Raw genomic sequence first — 20,020 nt, 5'->3', positions numbered from 1 at the left:
TATTCTCAACCCATCGAATCGTCTGAGACGACATCCATTTTGTCAATCATGTGATGACAGTAACAACATCCGCTGAACTCTCCTCTCTTACAGCACACCGGAAGTAATGAAACTTATAAACGGTATTATTTACCCGACAGATCAGCATGCAGGTAATTATTGCTCACACTATTATTATCTCAGATTCTTTAATAGTATATCTTATATATAAATATATATATATTATTTCTCTCAGTTTTCTCACTCCAGTTGAATTATCTAAGCATCATCGGTAATAGGTTTTATCCGATTCATCATTTTGCTTACATATGGATCCCATGAGAAGTTTCTGAAGCAGTTATGACTGTTATGTTCAAAAGTCGTAAAAAAAAACGTTTGAAAAACCATTTATTCAGTTCATTTTAATAAACTTCCGTTGATCTGTTCCGTTGATCTATTATACATGGTAAATTAAACGGAAAATGCTATTAAACTCTTTAGAGATAGTGTTTCGACCACTGCATCTTAGATGTGACTTGCTATTAACAATGATCTCTTTATTACCCACCAGGAGCTAAACTTGCTATTAACAAGGCTGCGTATAAATGTGTGACATAAACACGCTGCAATTTACAATACTAAAGTTGAAGCTGCGATATCTTCTAAAGTTTAAATTAAAATAAAGCTCTGCTTTTGAATTGGAGTATATCGTTTGTGCATTTTGAATTGCATGATAAAACAATCATTTTTACTGAGTACAATTTATATTTATATATAAATAGATGTAAATAAAACATAACTGGTATAGTCCATGCAAATCATGTAGCATAGTACATGTGGAAATTCGGATTTATTAATATTGTTAAATTATTTGTATTTGTTTTCTTTTCATGAAAAGTAATTGTAAACAATAAAAATTAGGGCATAACTACAGGGTTTTACCCCCCCCCCCCCGACTTTGGGAGGTCATAACTTTCAGTAGTTATGCCAAAATTAGAAATATTCGCTCTATCCTGTAAAAACTCGAAATAGTTTACTTTCGATATTTATTTCAACATTGAATATTGACTTTGGTTAATTTTGTTTGTTTTCATTTTACCTTACTGGATTTTGTTTTGATACTTTAGTTTAAAATGTGTATTTTGCTCTTGTAGAATTGTAAACTAACTTTATTTCTGCTTGAAATTTCGCTACATTTGTCAGCGGCCACTTCCGGTTATCAAATTTACGAGTGATCCCTTGCTTTGTAAAGCTAAATAAAATGCTAAAGCACTTTCCGTCATATTCTCACATAATTTCTCTATCCCTAACACTTCATCATATAAAGCAAAACGGGTAAACAATTGTACATTCACTTTATCGCAGTACACATAAAATTCATGAGTCTTGCTCTTGACGAAAACTTAATACAAAGAATTTCAGATGATATTCCTTAAAATGAAGCTACATGCCATTTATGGACAAACCTTAGGCGATTCAGTCCCACTGCATGACACTTTTGACAAATTTCTTCTACTATTACCCCAGGCCTCATGAGTGGATTTAGTAGATGAGATCTGAAAGAATCCCACCATAAATACATATGTGTGTGTGTTTGTCTTGATATTGCATAATTGTAGTAAAAGAGTGCCATTCATTTCCAATATTTTACCTGAACATGTCGCAACCATGGAGTAATATTTCTTTGCTTGGAGACGGGTAAGAGTTGGTGACAGGAAAGCCATCTGGCCATTGAAAATTTCACAAAATTCTATCTAACCCATGCAAGCATAGAAAAGTAGATGTTAAAACGATGATGATCATCATTATTATCAATATTTAATGTCCATTTTCCATACTGGCATGAGTTGGATGGGTTGACAGTAACAGGCAAAGCCAGGGTCTGCACCAGGCTCCATATTCTGTTTTGGCTTGGTGTCTACAGCTGGATGCCTTTCCTAAAGCCAACCACTTTACTGAGAGTAGTGGGTACTTTTTACATGTCACCATCACCAGTGCTTTTTACATGATACCAGCATCCACATCAATGCTTTTTATGTGGTACCTTGGCTTTAGGATCTCAATTCTGTTGTGGTGGCTGGGTCTTCTCGAGTACAGCAATGTGCCACATATCTCGGTCTTCTGTTATCTCCTTCGTAAGGTTCAGCAATGATGATGATAAAGAAAGTGGGAAACAAATATTAAAATAGTGAATGGAAACAGATTATTTTGCAAATTTGGATATTTACATATCCTTTAATATCTTTTATCCTTTCTTTTGACAAGAAAAAGGCTTCATAAAATATGCTTTAACAAATATTTTTCATTTGATTTTCATAGCGAGAAGAAAAACAGTTAGAAGCTGCTTTAGATACAATCACACAAAGAATTTCTGATTTGAAAAATTGTATTCACAGTTTTCTGATGAAAATAGAGCATGAATATGCTTCAATGTCATGGTGAGTAATTTAATTTTTCCAGTTTTCTCTTTTTAAAGGAAAATGGAGCTCATGGCTGTTGTTTAACCACAAGTCAGCCCTGATCAAACTGACTTCTTATCAAAAGTGTTCCAGTTGTGATTATCCCATAATTTTATTTATATCTACAATTGCACTATCTAATGTGTCCTTTCTTTTCAGTTATTTTCATTTGGCTGAGCAACAATGAAGAGATTCTCTTTGAAGACTCTATTTTCATCATTTTTATATCTATTTCTGCATGCTGAGTTCATGTAGGTCTATTGATTTCTTTAATACTTCTACATTTGTTATATCAACAACCAAATGACGAATATCAAAACATGTTTTTATGCTGACATAGGTTTCATGTGTTATCGCTGTCCAATTCAGTTCTTATTTGGAGTTACTTCAGTTTTGGACAGGTCAAAGGATCACGTCTTGCCTTTTCAATTCATTTTGGCATGATTTCTATGACAGGATACCCTTTTTAACATCAACCACTTAACAAAGTGTACAAAGAGCATATTATCATGACATAAGCACAACAGAAGTTGTCATGTTCTCAACAAAACTAAAGAATCCCCTGTGTCCTATGTTGTCTCTGTTTAATTGCCAGCCACTTTACAATGGGTACTGGCTACATTTTATCAGGTTACCAACACTAGAGAAGTTACCATGTCTCCCTGCAAGGCTAAAATGTCTTCTTTAATCTATATTGTCTCTTTTCTTCTTGAGGGAAACATCATCATCATTTAGTGTCTGCTTTCCATGTTGGCATAGGTTACACAAAGTTAACCAGTTCCCACACCGGGAATCAAACTCAGGCTACCTGGGTGAGAGTCGGGAATCCTACCCACTAGACTACATGGGAAACATGACAGGGAATATGAATAGAAGAGTGATGACCAATAAGATGGAGAAGAAGAAAATATGAGTGGTACAGGAGAGACTCAGTGGTATAATGTCAGGCAAATTACAGTGAAACACTTTGCATAGTGTCATGTTAAGTGATGCAATGTGATTTAAGTCCTGGTAATATATCTTCTGGGTAAATAAAAATCAGGATAACGAACATCAATAAATATAAAGACAATATAAAATTGACTGCAACATTTATTCCAACACTAAATGGAAATACAGCAACTAGCATAACGTGAAAAATCTGTTAAATACATTACATAGTTTCAAAGTGTTTCTCGAAAATGAAGATGAACATTGGAAAAAAATGCTAAGCATTGCATCAAGAAATTCCTGCTACAGTTTTGCTCTTGCTGAAGCTACAAAGTGGAATAAACTGCTCTCATGTCAATCCAAACCCACCTTCCTAAGGAATAAGCAGGGAAAAAGCTTCCCTTAAATAGCTGATGTAGGGACACCTGGTTAGTCTATCACATTAAGGGGTGGACAGCCCACGTAAAGCTAAATGAACTTGACCATCACGTTATGAGCCAAAATGGGTATCTAAAGGTAAGGAGGCAAAATGCAGATACCTAAAGGTAAAGAACAATCATGCCTCTGCTACACACCTTTCATAGTGTCTGGTACTTTATGTAGTTGGTATTAGTCAAATAAGAAAATGATTTTATATTGTTGCAAGTTAAATAAACACTTTGACTTTTGGTTTTAGAGAGGAGATTGAAGAAAAATAGCACAATATGATGGGATAGCAATGAAGTTGTGTTGTGCTAAGAGAGAGAGCAGGTGACAGTAATGGATGTGGATGATGATAACTGGTAAATATCAATGAAGAGTTACTTGGGGTAGAGATGGTTAGCAGAAAGGGGTGATGTTATTGAGTGCCAAATACAAACATATCCATTTCCATTCCTTTTTACTTGGGAATTGTTGTGGATGAAAGGAGTTGAGACATAAAGTGAGATGGTGAGAGAGAAGCAAAGTTGGGATGAAAGATGGATTCAATATAAACAGTGACTTTATTTCACAGGTGATGTGGTACAGTGAATAGATTAGGAGAACAAAGAGAGACTTAATAGGAATATATTAGACAAGAGACCTAATTATATATACCCCAAACTTCATCACCACCATCATTAGTTTAATGACCATTTTGCTATGTTGGCATTAGTGGGCACGTACTCTCCAGTACCATGAGTCTCCTATTATGATCTTTTTGTCATCTCTTTCATGTTGTTCAGTTTTTTTTCATTACTTTGTTTCCATGTCTTCCTACATCTCCAATATTCCTGAACAGGTTTCAACTTTGCTTTTTCTTTTTCTTCTCTCTTTTTCCAGGCCAAATGCACTTGATAATTTTGCCTTGCTCTCAGGACAGCTGAATTCATTGACACGATTATTAAAAAGTGAAAAAATCCCACCTTTGAAGAATTATGTCTTGCTTCCACTTGCTCTTTCTCCAGATAAAGATCCAGAACTTGAAGTAACTTTTTAATGTTTCTAAATATTTGAAAGCAACTGTTCATCATATATATGAAACTATAGTCTTGATTGATAGCTCCTTTCTTTTAATGTTATTTTTAACCCTCTGTTCTGAAAATTTATTTCAAAATTTTACAAATGCCATACAAGAAATGTTTTAAACTCTGTTGTGAACTTATTCATCATAGTCCTCGAGGCAATAACAGAGGAATTCAAGACAGGTTGCCCCTGGGAGCTCCTCTATGCTGATGACCTGGCCCTCATAGCAGAATCACTACCAGAACTATAGAAGAAATTTCAAGTGTGGAAGCAAGGTTTAGAACCGAAGGGCCTTAGAGTCAATGTTGCAAAGACCATCCACACATGGCCAATGCCAGCGCCGCCTTGACTGGCTTCCGTGTCGGTGGCACATAAAAAGCACCAACCGATCGTGGTCATTGCTAGACCCCTCTGGCCCCTGTGCCAGTGGCACGTAAAAAGCACCCACTACACTCTCAGAGTGGTTGGCGTTAGCAAGGGCATCCATCTGTAGAAACACTGCCAGATCAGACTGGAGCCTGATGCAGCCTCCTGGCTTCCCAGACCCCAGTCGAACCGTCCAACCCATGCCAGCATGGAAAACAGACGTCAAACGATGATGATGATGTTGACTGTATGTCAGCTAATATTTTTTCCTCTCTGTTTATTTAATTCTACAATGGCTTTTGCATATTAAATATAATGACCCCCTACTTACCTACTAATGAGGTAATGAATATAATTGGCATTATAGGATTATTTAATTTTAAGAAATCTCGTTTTTCTGAACTAACAAATAAACCTTTATGTGCATTATTTAGTAATATATAGTGAGAGCGATACCCACACATGACCTGATTTTACAATGGGATTTTTTGAACATCAAATGGCTATGAAGATCCATCTAAGAAAAATAAGAATGAAAAGGGTCAGTAGCTAAAAGATGATTGAGAACCGCAGATCTAAATGAAATGCATATATACATGAAGTACACATATATATATATATATATATATATATGCACACACAAATACATATGTCATTTTGTATATTTATACATTTGTAAATGAATTAGTGTACACTTATTTACACAATAACTTCAAATGACATTTAAAATTAGAAATAAACACATGGGATGAATTGATGTGATCTTTAGACAACCTGCCACATCTGTAATAATAGATTTACTATATGTAGGCACAGTTATATGCTTACATAACTGTGCATACATGAATATGAGTAACAAAGGAGTAAACTTGACTACACAGTTGGATAGAAATTGCTCAGCAATTTAAGAGTTTTTAACTTCTTTTACTGTATTGTCTTTTGTAGAAACTAACTGAAGGCCGATTAATGATTTTCAATCATGAAGTTGTTCCTGTATACCTTCGAACCAAACCAGAACCTGAAGTTGAAGAGAAGTTCAATGAACTTACCTGTCGGTTAGGCCCTAGCAGCCATGATACAACACAGGTAAGACGAGAGCATGGTTGTTTTTGAAAAATAATGTTTTCTTTTTTTTTTTTTTCTTTGTTTGTGTTTAGTATCAATTTCTTTAAGAAATATAATTACCATATCTGTTCTTGTGTAAGTCACACTATTTTATATTTGATTTAAAAAAACAAAAAACTGGGGTGCAACTCAGACATAGGGCAAAGCTAAAACTATGTAAGGAAAAAATTTTGTTCCAAGATTTAACTCTAAATTAGGGAGGCAACTTATTCACAAGAAAATTTGGTAGCTTGTATTAATATATAATTACTACAGTTAAGGCAGGAAGCTGGCAGAATCGTTAGCACACTGGGCAAAATACTTAATGGTAGTTCACCGATCTTTATATTCTGAGTTCAAATTCCACCAAGGAATCAGCTTCATCCCTCCCCCAATATTGCTGGCTTTGTGCCAAAATCTGAAACCAATATATAATTACTACAGTTAACTAGTACTAGCTACATAGATCCCAGGCTTCATGAATAGGGCTTCAATGCAATTTGCTTGACACAGAAAGAGCTGCAAACTCTAACCTCAAATATATTACTAATACATCTTCAATTTTATGCCTTTGAAATCTACTGGCATTGTCATGATTAGAAACCTAAATGGACTAGACATTTCCTCAAAGCCTGTAAGAGTTTTTACTATTGAGTAGCTGATGGCAGCTTTGTGTTTTCAGTGAAGATACAAATCAAGTTTAATCTAACTTTTCATTCCAGCATATCAACAATTAGATCATATAAAATACATTTACTTAAATTGTCTCCTGTCATCTTATGACAAACATTCCTAGCAATAAAATATCAATTCTCAATACATCAACAAAGGAACCTCTACATTGTGTTATGACTCGGTAACAATAGCAGTAAAATTCACTTCAGATCATACATCACTATCTTAAAATGGAAGTTCCGGACAGTAGTTCTAGAAACATTGTCTGAAAAGATGATGTTATGATCATAGCTGGTTCATTTTCATTATAGATTTACTTCAGCAGGGCTGTCCTGAGGCAAAACCACAACAACATCAATTATATTCCGATCTTTTTTGTGGTTTTAAACATTATTGCGCCTGATACGGAATCCTTGACATATAAGTCAACATATTTTAGCTGTACATCGTTTTAACTTGCTTCAGTAGTTTTGAGAAGCAGGTAAGATTTCTAATCAAAGGAATATGAATTAGTGTACCATAACAGATAATAACTAACTTAATTTCAACATTTTTTTGTTTCCAGCTTGTCCACATCTTTTTTGGTGCTTTATCATGGCATGAAATTTGGTTCCTTTAGATTCTCTATTACCACTAACACTAAAATATATATCTCCATGTGGTGCACCAGCATGACCGCAGCCACTTGGCTGAAACACATAAATAAATAAAATAAAATATATATATAACAAAACAAACAAAGCAGGAAATTGGAAATTTTTTGCTATTATTAATCACCATTACATGCATTTCATTTGCTAATAGGAGTCATAGAGTTTAACATGTTAGATGGACATGTAAGGAATTTCCTATTAGAAATTGTCCCACCCATGCCAGCATGGAAGACAGACGAATTTTACCTAACTACCTATATTGTGTATGTGTACATGTATATATGTATGTGTGTATATATATATGTGTGTGTGTGTATTTAAAGAAAACAGAAAATGGAAATAATATTGATGAACAACAATTGATTTGCATCAATTTTTATTTATTAATTATTTACAAAAAGACTGCATCCCATCTAATAGCCATCTAGCAATCTTTTTGTAAATAATCAATAAATAATAATTGATGAAAATCAATTGTTGTTCATCAATATTATCTCCATTTTCTGTTTTCTTTAAATTTTGATTCCTGATAAACTCCTGTTTATCCTTCTTTACCTATAATTTATGAGCATAACATGTTTTCCCATGTTTAAATATAGGTAATATACTGATAGTATAATGGATATTTTTATCCCTTAGACAATTATTTTAACATCTAACTCCGCTAGCCTTATATATATGTGTGCATATGTATATATATATTTATGTATGTATATATATATACTTGTATGTATATATATATATGTGTGCACACTTGAGTGCATGCATGTGTGTGTGTGTGTGTGCGCCCGTGCATGTAACATTAAAGAATTGGGATTTGGAATTCGGGTAGGTACTTTGTGAGTACTCTGATATAATCCAGATCTGGCTAACCAGATCGAATGATGAGGCGTATTCAGAATCGTTTAAGATAAACAATTGAACTGTACTTCACTCGATTGGTAAAGAGTTCACATCATTGCATTTCATACAACATACAGAGTGTATAACAAAGCATCTAATTCCAATCCAATACGTTTCTGCGATGATAAGTGTCCTAATGTGTGTGTGTGAATGTATGTATGCAAGTTATGTGCATGTTTTTGTCTGTGTGTGTGTGTGTGTTTGTGAATGCATATGTGTATATGGAGTGAGCCAAAAAAAATTACTTTACCATAATTTGATATTATTTATAGACCTCCTTAGTGAAGGCGCGTGGCTGTGGTTAGAGCGTCAGTCTCACAATCATGAGGTAGTGAATTCGATTCTAGGACTGTGCTGTGTATTGTGTTCTTAAGCAAAACACTTTATTTCATGTTGTTCCAGTTCACTCAGCTGTAGAAATGAGTTGTAACATCACTGGTGCCAAGCTGTATCAGCCTTTGCCTTTCCCTTGGATAACATTGGTGGCATGGAGAGAGGAGGCTGGTATGCATGGGCGACTGCTGGTCTTCCATAAACAACCTTGCCCGGACTTGTGCCTCGTAGGGGAACTTTCTAGGTGCAGTCCCACCTCTTATGTGTTCATAGCTTACATTGGGTACATCTTATGGAGTTTCTACCTACACCTTTTCTACAAATCGAGCAGGGCCACCTACCTGAGGGTGTGTGATGAGTTCGCCTTCCTACTTACTAGAACTTTGGTCTTTGCTACATTGACTCTAAGGCCTTTTGATTCTAAACCTTGCTTCTACACCTGAAATTTCTTCTCCACTTCTGATCGTGATTCTACTATAAGGGCCAGGCCATCAGCATAGAGGAGCTCCCAGGAACAACCCACCTTGAATTCTTCTGTTATTGCCTGGAGGACTATGATGAATAAAAGGAGACTGAGAGTTGATCCTTGGTGGATCCCTACTTCTACCCAGAATTCTATACTATACTCATTGCCAATCCTAACCTTACTAACGGCATCTCTGTATAGAGCCTGTACAGCCCTTATTAACCATTCATCAATCCCCAGTTTCCACATTGCCCACCAGATAAGGCATTGGAGGACCTTGTCAAAGGCTTTCTCCAAGTCCACAAAAGTCAAGTATAGGGGTTTATCTTTAGCTAGGTATTTCTCCTGCAGTTGTCGAACCAGGAATATAGCATCAGTGGTGCTTCTACCCAGCACAAAAACGAACTGCATCTCATCTAAGCAGACTCTCTCCCTAATGAGATGGACTATGACCCTCTCCATGACCTTCATCACCTGATCCAGCAGTTTGATACCCCTGTAGTTATTTCTATCTAAAGCATCACCTTTACCCTTGTTGCAGTTGACTATAGTGCTGTTATGCCAGTCATTGGGTATGACTCCATCATAAACTACATGGTTTACAATGCAGGTAACTAGGCCATAGCCCACACCACCAGATGTTTTAAGCATCTCAGCAGTGATTCCTGATGGGCCGGGGGCTTTTCCTGTTGTCAATGGTCTACGCTCTATTGGGAGTGTAGGGCTTAAATGAGTAGGATGATATGGTCTAATGACTGGAACCAGTAAAAGAATAATTTGATGATGTGTAGAAAATTGTCTCATTATTCCTGACTATTTAACAAAAGCCCTCTTTTGATTCCTATTGCCGTATATGTATTTATTTTTCTCCATATAACCCTTACTTGTCCAAACTGTGTAAATAAAACGAATGTTATTTCTTTACTGTATTTCTTTGATGCAGCCTTACATGCTGTACAGCCAGGTAAGTTGTACTTATGTCCTATATGTTGTTTTAGTCATTGTCTGCTTGTGTCTTGTCTCCCATTCGACAGCAACAGGTCAACTATGAAACATTGACTTAAGTTGTTAAAAAAAAAAACAAAAAAAGAAAACCTCTTCTTGATCCAGACTTGCTGAACTAACATTACTCTCTCATATTGTGCATGCTTCTCAGATATTTGTACCGTACTCTGTCCTCATTGTATCTTTCATTTCTTTCTTTATCCTCTTTGATGGTTTCTTATATTATGGCTAAAATGTTTCTCTAAGTATACATTTCTATGTTAATAGAAGCCATTATGTGTCTTACAGACAGTTATGTAATTTCCCCATCCATATGTATGTATGTGTGTGTGTATATATATATATATACATATATATATATATGTGTGTGTGTATATGTGTATATATATATATATATATATACATATATATATATATATATATATATATATATATATATATATATATATATATAAATACACACATATACATACACATATATATATATTCATCTGTGTTGTTTTACTTAAAAATTATATTGCATGATTTCCTTTATGAAAAATCATTTCTCAACTTTCTGCAAGCCTTTATAAGATTTAATTCTTTATGCAAATTTCCTTATAGCTTATTGCTTAACATTATAAATTGTTTTGGCCTCATTGCTAAGATACAGAGAACATCTATTAAAATGAGAACGATTTGACGATTCTAAAAACATTATTGCTTTCCTCAATATTTGGTCAAGTTGAGATTGCAGCATTATTAGTCTTAATAGCAACAGAAAATCAAAATACTTTTTATCAGATTATTGACTGTTATACAATGGTTTATTCATTCATATTTGTGTCTTTAGTTGTTATTGTCAGAACATTTTGGCCATTGTATTCTTAAGTCTGCTTCATGTAACTGCCATATTCGGTAATGTTCTCAGAATTTCAAACTGAATCTTTTATTAAATCTACAGAGTTGGATCATTCTCTTGCTATTGTCCATATCAAGAATAGTCTCCTTCTTACTTCTAATACTACCAGTTCATTCCACTTGCACCAAAGTATTAATAGTTTGATTGATGCTGGGATTGAACTTATGCCCACTAGTTAAACTACAACATTTAAGATTTGACACTTAACACTTATATTCACTAACCCATCGGGACACCGAAAAGTAATATCACAATTTTTGCAAAGTATTTTAGGTTCTATGGTTGAAAATAGATCATATTCTCAGAAGAGGAAAAGTCTAACATTCAGAAGCTAAGATGTGCAACAGCACTCAAATTTTAATGCTGTTGCAACATCTTAGCTTGTGAATGTTTTAGCACTGGTAAAATTCTAGTAGACCTGAATGAGTCAAAATCTAAAGCGGTTAAGTTTGTTGAATAGAGTGGGTGAGTAGTAATTTTTAACCTCAAGGCCTGATCTGTTTTATTGGTTATATGGCTCTGAAAATTACTAAATGATACATTTTCTGTTGATTTGAACTTTTTCTTTTTTTTGCACAGAGCTTGATTCACACATCTTTCACAAGGCCCAGTCCTTGTTAAGGTGTGATGGCTTGCATACCTTAAAGACTCTGAATGCTATGCCAGCAGAATGTGAGCTCCTGGTAGAGCCTTCCATGCTGTACAGATCAAAGGATAGTGGTCAGATTAATATGGAACCCCTCTCCCCAAAGGTAAAACTGGGGTTGCATAGACCCCCTACCTAGAAAAAAGGCTAAGTTAGAGAAACAAAAAAAGACAACTGAGAGTCAAGAATAATAAAGAAAAATCGTTAATGATTTTTAAAATTTTTTATAAGAAAGTCCCCAAACAAAGCAAGAAGCCACTTAGTGCATGAGACCAGTCAGCCGGCACAGGAGCCAGTCAGGCAACACGTCATCAGCCATGGACTTCACTTGGCTCAACAGGTCTTCGCAAGGGCAGTTTATTGCCCAATGATTGAAAGGTACTCCTAAATGGGCCGGTTATGCTGCACTGGCATAGGCCACGGTTATGGTCTCACTTGGCTTGCTGGGTCTTCTCAAGCACAGCATATCTCCACAGGTCTCGGTCACTTGTTATTGCCTCCATGAGGCCCAACGTTCAATGGTCATGCATCACCTTCAAACGTTGGGTGCCTATGAAATACTCACCTATGCTGCTTGTTAACTCAATTAGCAGGTCATTCAGTTGATTGAAGAAGTATATGCTCATACTTTGTCCATCATATATGTTTATACACACATAACAAACATTCTTATCCAACTACTTGTAAAGTTCATTGTTGATTCAACATCCCAGAAAATTACTCCAATCTCTGACTTGCAGACATGCCATGCTTTTCTCTCTGACTCTTCTGCACCTACTTCAGTGGCCTCTGCTGTTTGAGGCTGGTTGGTTTTGTACAACCTCCACTCGGGTACTTGAAACTCACTTATCTTTTCTCCTCCTATTGTCCATATTATTTCCTCCCCAGACCTCACGCTAACCATTCTATTCAGATCTAATTTGGGAACTCTCTATCTCTCTCTCTCTCTATCTCTCTCTCTCTCTCTCTTATATATATATATATATATATATATTTGTCCCACAGCCGTCAGCTGTTCAAGAGAAATAAACTGTATAAATCTCACTGGTTTTGGATGCCCTGCAAAGTCAAGTAAAAATACGACTGTTCTTTCTCTCAAAATATGTGGCCTTCTTGCCTCTAGAGATCAGTATTGGTTAATGTCACATAAAAATGAGACAGTCATGTAATCAATCATTACTTTCATTTAATTAATTAATTTTTTAAAAACTTTCTGCTGTAAATATGGTTTAGTCATTTAAAAATCAGATCACTGATCAGAGAGATTGATAGTGCCTATCCTGTCACCAGAACTGTGCTGTGACCAGAGTCTAGATACTTAAAACTATGGCTTCCTATGCCAATATATCTATTAACTGGATTTAGCCCTACTGGCATTAAGAGAGTGTAACTCTAAGCTCTACTGATAGCAGAATGTAAGTCCAGCATTATAAATTATCAAAACACTTGTTGATAGTAAGGGTGTGTCCATAACAATGGACCTACAGGCTACATCTTTTCATGTCTTACCATGAGGAAATATTACTTTGCTTGGAAACAAATATAGGCTGGTTGCAGGAAGGGTGTCCAACCATAGAAAATCAGTCTCAATAAACTTTATCCAACCCATGCAAGCATGGAAAATTGGATATTAAAATGAAGAGGATAGTACATGCTACCAAATTACATTCACTTGTAAATAAAAGCTATGGTTTTATGCATTTGCTGCTACTCATAGCAAAAAACTGCACTTTCACGTGTAAATGTACCTGTTTAAACTGTGCTTCTGATATTTAACCTTTTAGCATTTAAACTGGCCATATCCAGCCCAAATATTCTAACCATTTTATGTTCAAACTGGCCAGATTTGGCCTCTCACACCTACCCTACAGTGTCATTCTAAAGATATAAACAATCACATCATCAAATTCTCAAAGCTACAAGAGAATTCGCAATTAATTCAAAACTATGTGAATAAATAAGCACTTCATTTGATAGAGTAAGCCAAACACTAAAGGTTTAAAATGTTTTGATTGTGAAAACAAACTCAGTTGGTGGGTTGATGCTAAAATCACTTTGTTGTAGCTCACTTTCTTAAGTAATAGATTCTAGAAGAAAATCTCCAGCATCAACTGAAAGTGTAACTGAATTTTAAGAATTTTTTTTTTTTTTTTCCAAGCAGTTTTAACTGAAATGTTTCACCAAACTGTGTCAGGAATTTCTGACCCACATTAGCTTTGATAGTCCTCAGTTTCATGCCAATGATGTTGTAGTTGGGTGGTCTTTTAGTGGTTTCTGTTAAGGTGCAGGAGTCTGCAAAGAAAAACTTCTTATATAGTCTGTCGTTCAGCACAGTAGCAGTGGCCAGCAAAACCTATCTTACATTGAGCAGTAATGATACAAATTACTGGGCGTAGCTGGACACTGGTGATTTGGCATGGCTGACTGGACATTGAACCTGCTTTGGTGACAGCACTTTTTGGCACTGGAGACAAACACACACAGACATGCAAAACTGTACACATACAAACAGAGATAGGGGAGAAAGAGAGGGATATTACAATTTATTAATTGAATGTGATTGACCTAAACACACTTTCACCTCAGACAGTGTGAGAGAATGAGAGAAACATTAAAACGTCTAATGTCAAATAAGTCAGCATCAACCCAGTGACACCAAAACAGCTGTGTCAAAATGTCTCATACACTAGAGAGATGGATGGAATGTATCCATGAATTTCCGCTTTGGTCTTGTACTCACCAATGAAATGTTTTCAAGCCCTTGTGAGAAGCCTAGTGCGCATATCAACAAGGCAGTTTTGAAGCTCCTTCTTCGTAGTCCGTGTTATGGTGAATGCTACATTTTACATAAGTAATACATAGCATTTCACCATTAATAAGAGTAACACCATATTTTACTAATGTGTTTATAACTTGTTTGCTTTTGTTTTGACAGGGCAAAGGAATAAAGAATGAAAACATGTTAGTTGAGGACGCGACAGTAACTAGAGTGAGTTGATTGGAAACTAATTTATTTGATTTCTTTTTTACATATTTACTTATTCACCTATTGTTTGTAGAAAGCTATATTATATAAATTATTTGGAAGTGTTATCCTGTTTTTTTTGGGGTTTTTTTTTCCTTTTTCTTTCATTTATATTCTTACATATTTTATTTAAAATTAAATGCTTAACAATTTATGGTGTTTTTTTTTTTTTTTTGTTTTTTTTAAAAGATATTAGTATTATTATGGCAGAATCAGACAAAATGCTTGGCAGTATTTCTTCTGGTTCTTTAAATTTTAGGTTCAAATCCTTTCAAGGACAACTGTATTTTTCATCTTTTTGGGGTGATAAAATAAAGTACCAGTCAAGTACAGGGGATGACGTAATCAACTATCTCCATCACCCCTCAAAATTGCCAGCCTTGTGCCAAAATCTGAAACGATAACTACATTTCTTAAGGTGGCAAACTGGCAGAACTGTTGGAGCAACAGACAAAATGTTTAATGACATTTCTTTCAGCTCTTTATATTTTGAGTTCAAATACTACTGAGGTTGACTTTGTCTTTCATTCTTTTGGTGTCAATAATATAAAATGCCAGTCAAATACTGGGGTAAATATAACCAACTAAACTCCTCCCTCTGAAATTTCTGGCCTTGTGCCAAAATTTGAAACAATTGTTATTATTTTTCTCTTGGGTACTTTCTACTTAACAGTCAAACTCTTAACTGTAAAGTAGGCTTGGTACCTGTTCTCGGACAAGCAGAGTGAGGCAAAAAGAATTATATAGTTTGTTTTAGTTGCAACATATTCATTGTGGTAATATTTGAACACATAACCATGATGTTACAGACAATGAATTGACAAAATCCTATGTGCATCAGACGAAATGCCTAGAAGTATTTACTCTGGCTTCTTGCCTAACTGAATTCAAATTCCATTGAACTCAGCTTTGCCTTTCATCCTTCCCTGGTGTTTGTGGGGTTTTGGATCGATCAATAAAACACCAGCCTTTGGCAGTGGATCAGCAGAATTGTTAGTGTCAAGCAGAACGCCTTGCTATATTTGTTGACTCTGTGTTCAGAAGCAATGCCATATTTGTTGGCTCTTTGTGTGGTTTGAGTCAGTGCTATATTTGATGACTCTTTGTGTTCGAGTATATGCTGTATTTGTCAAGTTTTTGTGGTCTGAGTCAATGTAGTATTTGTTGGCTCTTCGTGATCTGAGTCAGTGCTATATTTACTGTCTCTTTGTGTTTGAGACTATGCTGTATTTGTTGACTCTGTAGTCTGAGTCAAATCTCACTGGAACTTACTTGGATAGTGGACTTAATTTAATGTCAACAGTATCTGGTCTCTGAGTACCTTTAGTCTATCATAAGCATTTGGACCAGATTTATAGTTTGAGGATAGCTTCCTCCCTTCAGTCTTCAGAACCTATTCCCTTTAATACTGCCTAAAGACATAGATACTGTCTTTAATAGTGCCTATTAAAGGGCACAATTAATGCTCTTCCTCCTGACTAAAGTGATGGTGGAAGGGTTTGTATTATAATGGTGACACATAAAAGGCTACCAGTACTCTCTGTGGAGTGGTTAGTGTTAGGAAGAGCATCCAGCCGTAGAATCCAAGCCAAAACAGACTGGAGCCTGGTGCAGCCCTCCAGCTTAGCAGTTCCAATCAAACCATCTAACCCATTCCAGCATGGAAAATGGATACTAAATGATGATGACGATGATGGGCATTGGTCCTTCTCTAGAAAACAAAGGCAAAACAAAGAAAGTCATTGAGAGAGAATTTCAATAACAGATAAGGGTTACTATATAAAAACATGTTTGAACATCTGTGATTTCTGCACACCTTTTGAACAAAATAGATTCCAGTTAACCCATTACCTACCAGTGATCTCATATGAGATCACTTAAAAATTACAAATTTCGTAATTATCTGTCAATATTTACACATATCTAACTTTTTTGCTATATCTACTAGGTATATTTCTCTGATATTCAAATGAGGTTTGCTAATTTTTCACCCAATATCTCGCTTATTTCTATTTAAAATGTTATTTTGATCATTCCAGTGTGTTTCTAAGGCTGTTTTATGCTAGAAATCAAAGTTTCATAAAAAAAATTCCAGTTAATAGAATTATGGGAGGTAATGGGTTAAAACAGTAAATGTCTCTGGTGAAATTATTATTGTATTTCAAAAGATTAGAGAGTAATGCCATCTGGATACTTCAGTTTTTTTTTTTTTTTTTTTTTTTTTTTCAGAAACAATTAAATTCTCTAAACAAAATCACCAGCAACATCATTGACATCATCAATTCTGCTCGAGAAGAATGGGAAAGCGAAGCAAGTAAGTATGGGAGGTATTATATGGGTATGGATATGAGCTGAAGAAAAATTATGTAAAACTAACAACTGCAACAAAACTTATGAAATTTAATTGATACTTAGGTGCAGGAATGGCTTTGTGGTTAAGAAGCTCACTTTACAAACCACATGGTTTCAGGTTCAGTTCTGCTACACACCACTTACTATGTAGCCTTAAACCAATCAGTGCCTTATAGACTGAAACTGATATATATATATCATGGACTCTCCCATCATTAGACAATGCATGAGGTTTCTGCAATTTCTTGCTGAACAACTACACAGATGATTTGCTTATAGTGGATCAAATGTTTGTGTTCACATAAGCTCAATCCCTCTATCATTCTATCATATTGACTTTACTTGTACAAATGCACCATGTGCCACATGTCAGATGACGAAATGCTTGCAAAGCAATGTGAAATGAAGTGCTTTGGTCAAGAACATAATGCAACGCCCGATCTGGGAATCAAAACCACAATCTCACAATCAGGAGTGCAACTCCCTAACCACTAAGCCATATCTCTTCATACACACACACATATATTCAATTTTATTTTCCAATCAATATAATTATCAATGCAGAACAAACGTAATAAAATTGTCTTTTCTCCTGGCTTTGCACATTAAGAAGGGAGATTAGTTATCAAAGGTAATGATAATGTTCCCAGATTTGATATGTTTTACCAACAACCTGGTAACTTTTCTGGAGCACCACAAACTCATCAGCAGCTGAGATCTGAACTGATAAGATACAGGTCAGTAGTATTGCACTACCAGCTATCTTATCTATTTGGGTCATATTGATAAGGTACCTCTGACACTTTACCTACTTGGGCCATTTTGTCTTTATATTGCTGTCATCTAATGGAAATGAATTTTACTTACTTTTTGGACTTCAGATCAGAAATCGGCACAGCCACAGACATCTTCAATGGCAGATACCAATACTCTAATTCAGGCCATCACTGTTGGGAAAGGTCTCAAACAACCAACACCTCGACGTTCTGAGAATTCTCATCAGAATAACAACATTAATACTCAGCCACAGACTCAGAAGCCACCAGGTAAGTTACCTCACATTTTCATTCATTTTACATTTCTTTTAACCTCTTAAATACATGTTGTGTTATGTACTATTATATAGGCGCAGGCTGTGTGGTTAAGAAGTTTGCTTCCCAACAACACAGTTTTGGGTTCAGTCCCACTGTGTGGCACCTTAGGCATGTGTCTTCTACCTTGGGCCAACCTTAGCCTTGAGATTTGGTGGCTGGAAACTGAAAGAAGCTTGTCGTGTATGCGTGCTCTCTTGTTTTGACATCATGTGAATGTGTAAATGAATATCAGTCATTTCTAAACACACGTCAAGCCATGAGGAAATATTACCTTGCTTGGAAACAGGTGAGCGCTGGCAACAGGAAGGGTATCTGTCTGTAGAAAATCTGCCTCCATAAACTCCAACCAACCCATGCAAGCAGGGCAAAGCCGACATTAAAATGATGATGATGATCTTTCAGTATGCAGAACCACTGGTCATAATGCCAACAAAGAATGTGAATATTATGACCATTTTGCTCAAGTGGTGACTTGCTTGGAATGTCAGCTTTCATGCATCATATGCACATGCACACCACAAGCTTCCTGCAGTTTCTCTCTACTAAATTCACTCATGTTTTTGCCTGACCAGGGCTGTAGTAGAAGATACACTGCCAAGGTGCTATGCAGTGAAACAAAACCAAAACCAAACCCGTGTGATTGTGAAAGTAACCAAATTAAACCATGTTGTCTTAAAAATACACCTTCAATGATGTAGTCTAGAAAAGGCAGGATAATCGCAATTGGAGAGCTTTTGATTATAGACCTGCTTGTTCCAGGTTCACCAGGGACTAAGTAGCAACATCTAGTTGTATTTTCTATTGCAAACAAGTCAACATCAAAATAAAGGTGGAATCTGTTGCCAGTTAAGTTAGTCTTAAAAAGGTTCAGCAAAGCATAACATGATTGATTTTTTCATATTTATGGTCATAATCTGTGTTCTTAAAAACTACCCCTTGTTTTTTTTATATATTTCCAGCTTCTGCCAATATTTCTAAAGCTCCAAGCACTATCAAGACTAACATCAAAGCAGCCTCCAGTCATCCTTACCAGCGTTCCTGAGGTAGTATTTGAAACTGTATGCAAAGAAAGAAAAAAAACTGCACATCTATAACTCAACAGATATTACTACAGTATTTCTGACTGCTAACTTAATGAAGGTAACAGAAAAAGAGGATCTATATAAAAAAAACCTACTGCACAGTGCAGCAAACTTATTTTTAATTAAATTATTGATTCATTTTGTTCCTTCTCTAAATTTTTTAAAATTTATTTTAGGGAAAACAATCTTTCCTTGAATATTTTGTAAACATTTTTTTGTTTTTAATTCAATAAATTTAGCATTTTTTTTTTAACTGATGTTTTTATTATTTTGGAAAATGTTGAACAAGCACAGGTGTGGCAGTGTGGTAAGAAACTTGCTTTTCAACCACATGGTTCCAGGTTCAGTCCCACTGCAGCTTTGTGAGTGGATTTGGTAAATAGAAACTGAAAGAAGCCCATCATATATTTATATATATATACATACATACACACACACATATATTTATGTGTTGATGTCTATGTTTGTCCCCTGTCACTGCTTGACAAATGGTGTTGGTGTGTTTACATCCCCATAACTTAAGGGAAAATAAATGCTGATGTCGATTCATTTGACTAAAAAT

General features: G+C 35.5%; 1 protein-coding gene across 2 annotated transcripts; it reads left to right on the top strand.

Moving 5' to 3' along the window:
• The first annotated feature begins 15 nt into the window (after window positions 1-15).
• LOC106871197 (mediator of RNA polymerase II transcription subunit 8) lies at window positions 16-19,711 on the top strand. Of its 2 annotated transcripts, XM_014917543.3 has the most exons (9): window positions 16-152; window positions 2,299-2,417; window positions 4,671-4,815; window positions 6,165-6,305; window positions 10,297-10,317; window positions 14,841-14,894; window positions 17,160-17,244; window positions 18,164-18,328; window positions 19,336-19,711. In XM_014917543.3, exons 1-9 carry the CDS (start codon window positions 147-149, stop codon window positions 19,416-19,418), a joined length of 819 nt encoding a protein of 272 aa, XP_014773029.1. In that variant the 5' UTR covers window positions 16-146; the 3' UTR covers window positions 19,419-19,711. The 2 variants fall into 2 exon arrangements, with proteins under 2 accessions (XP_014773029.1, XP_014773030.1); XM_014917544.3 differs by lacking the exon at window positions 10,297-10,317.
• Window positions 19,712-20,020: the final 309 nt, after the last annotated feature.

The sequence above is a fragment of the Octopus bimaculoides genome, chromosome 18 (assembly GCF_046866305.1).
Source record: "Octopus bimaculoides isolate indiv1 chromosome 18, ASM4686630v1, whole genome shotgun sequence".
NCBI classification, from domain to species: domain Eukaryota; kingdom Metazoa; phylum Mollusca; class Cephalopoda; order Octopoda; family Octopodidae; genus Octopus; species Octopus bimaculoides.
Note: the sequence above shows the minus strand (reverse complement) of the source record. Positions and strands in the feature narration are given on the sequence as shown.

Excerpts from the sequence above, each read along its gene's own strand:
- LOC106871197 (XM_014917543.3), top strand. Across the intron at positions 2,418-4,670 it reads GAATATGCTTCAATGTCATG|GCCAAATGCACTTGATAATT; the intron begins GTGAGTAATTTA and ends CTCTTTTTCCAG. Across the intron at positions 6,306-10,296 it reads GCAGCCATGATACAACACAG|CCTTACATGCTGTACAGCCA; the intron begins GTAAGACGAGAG and ends TCTTTGATGCAG.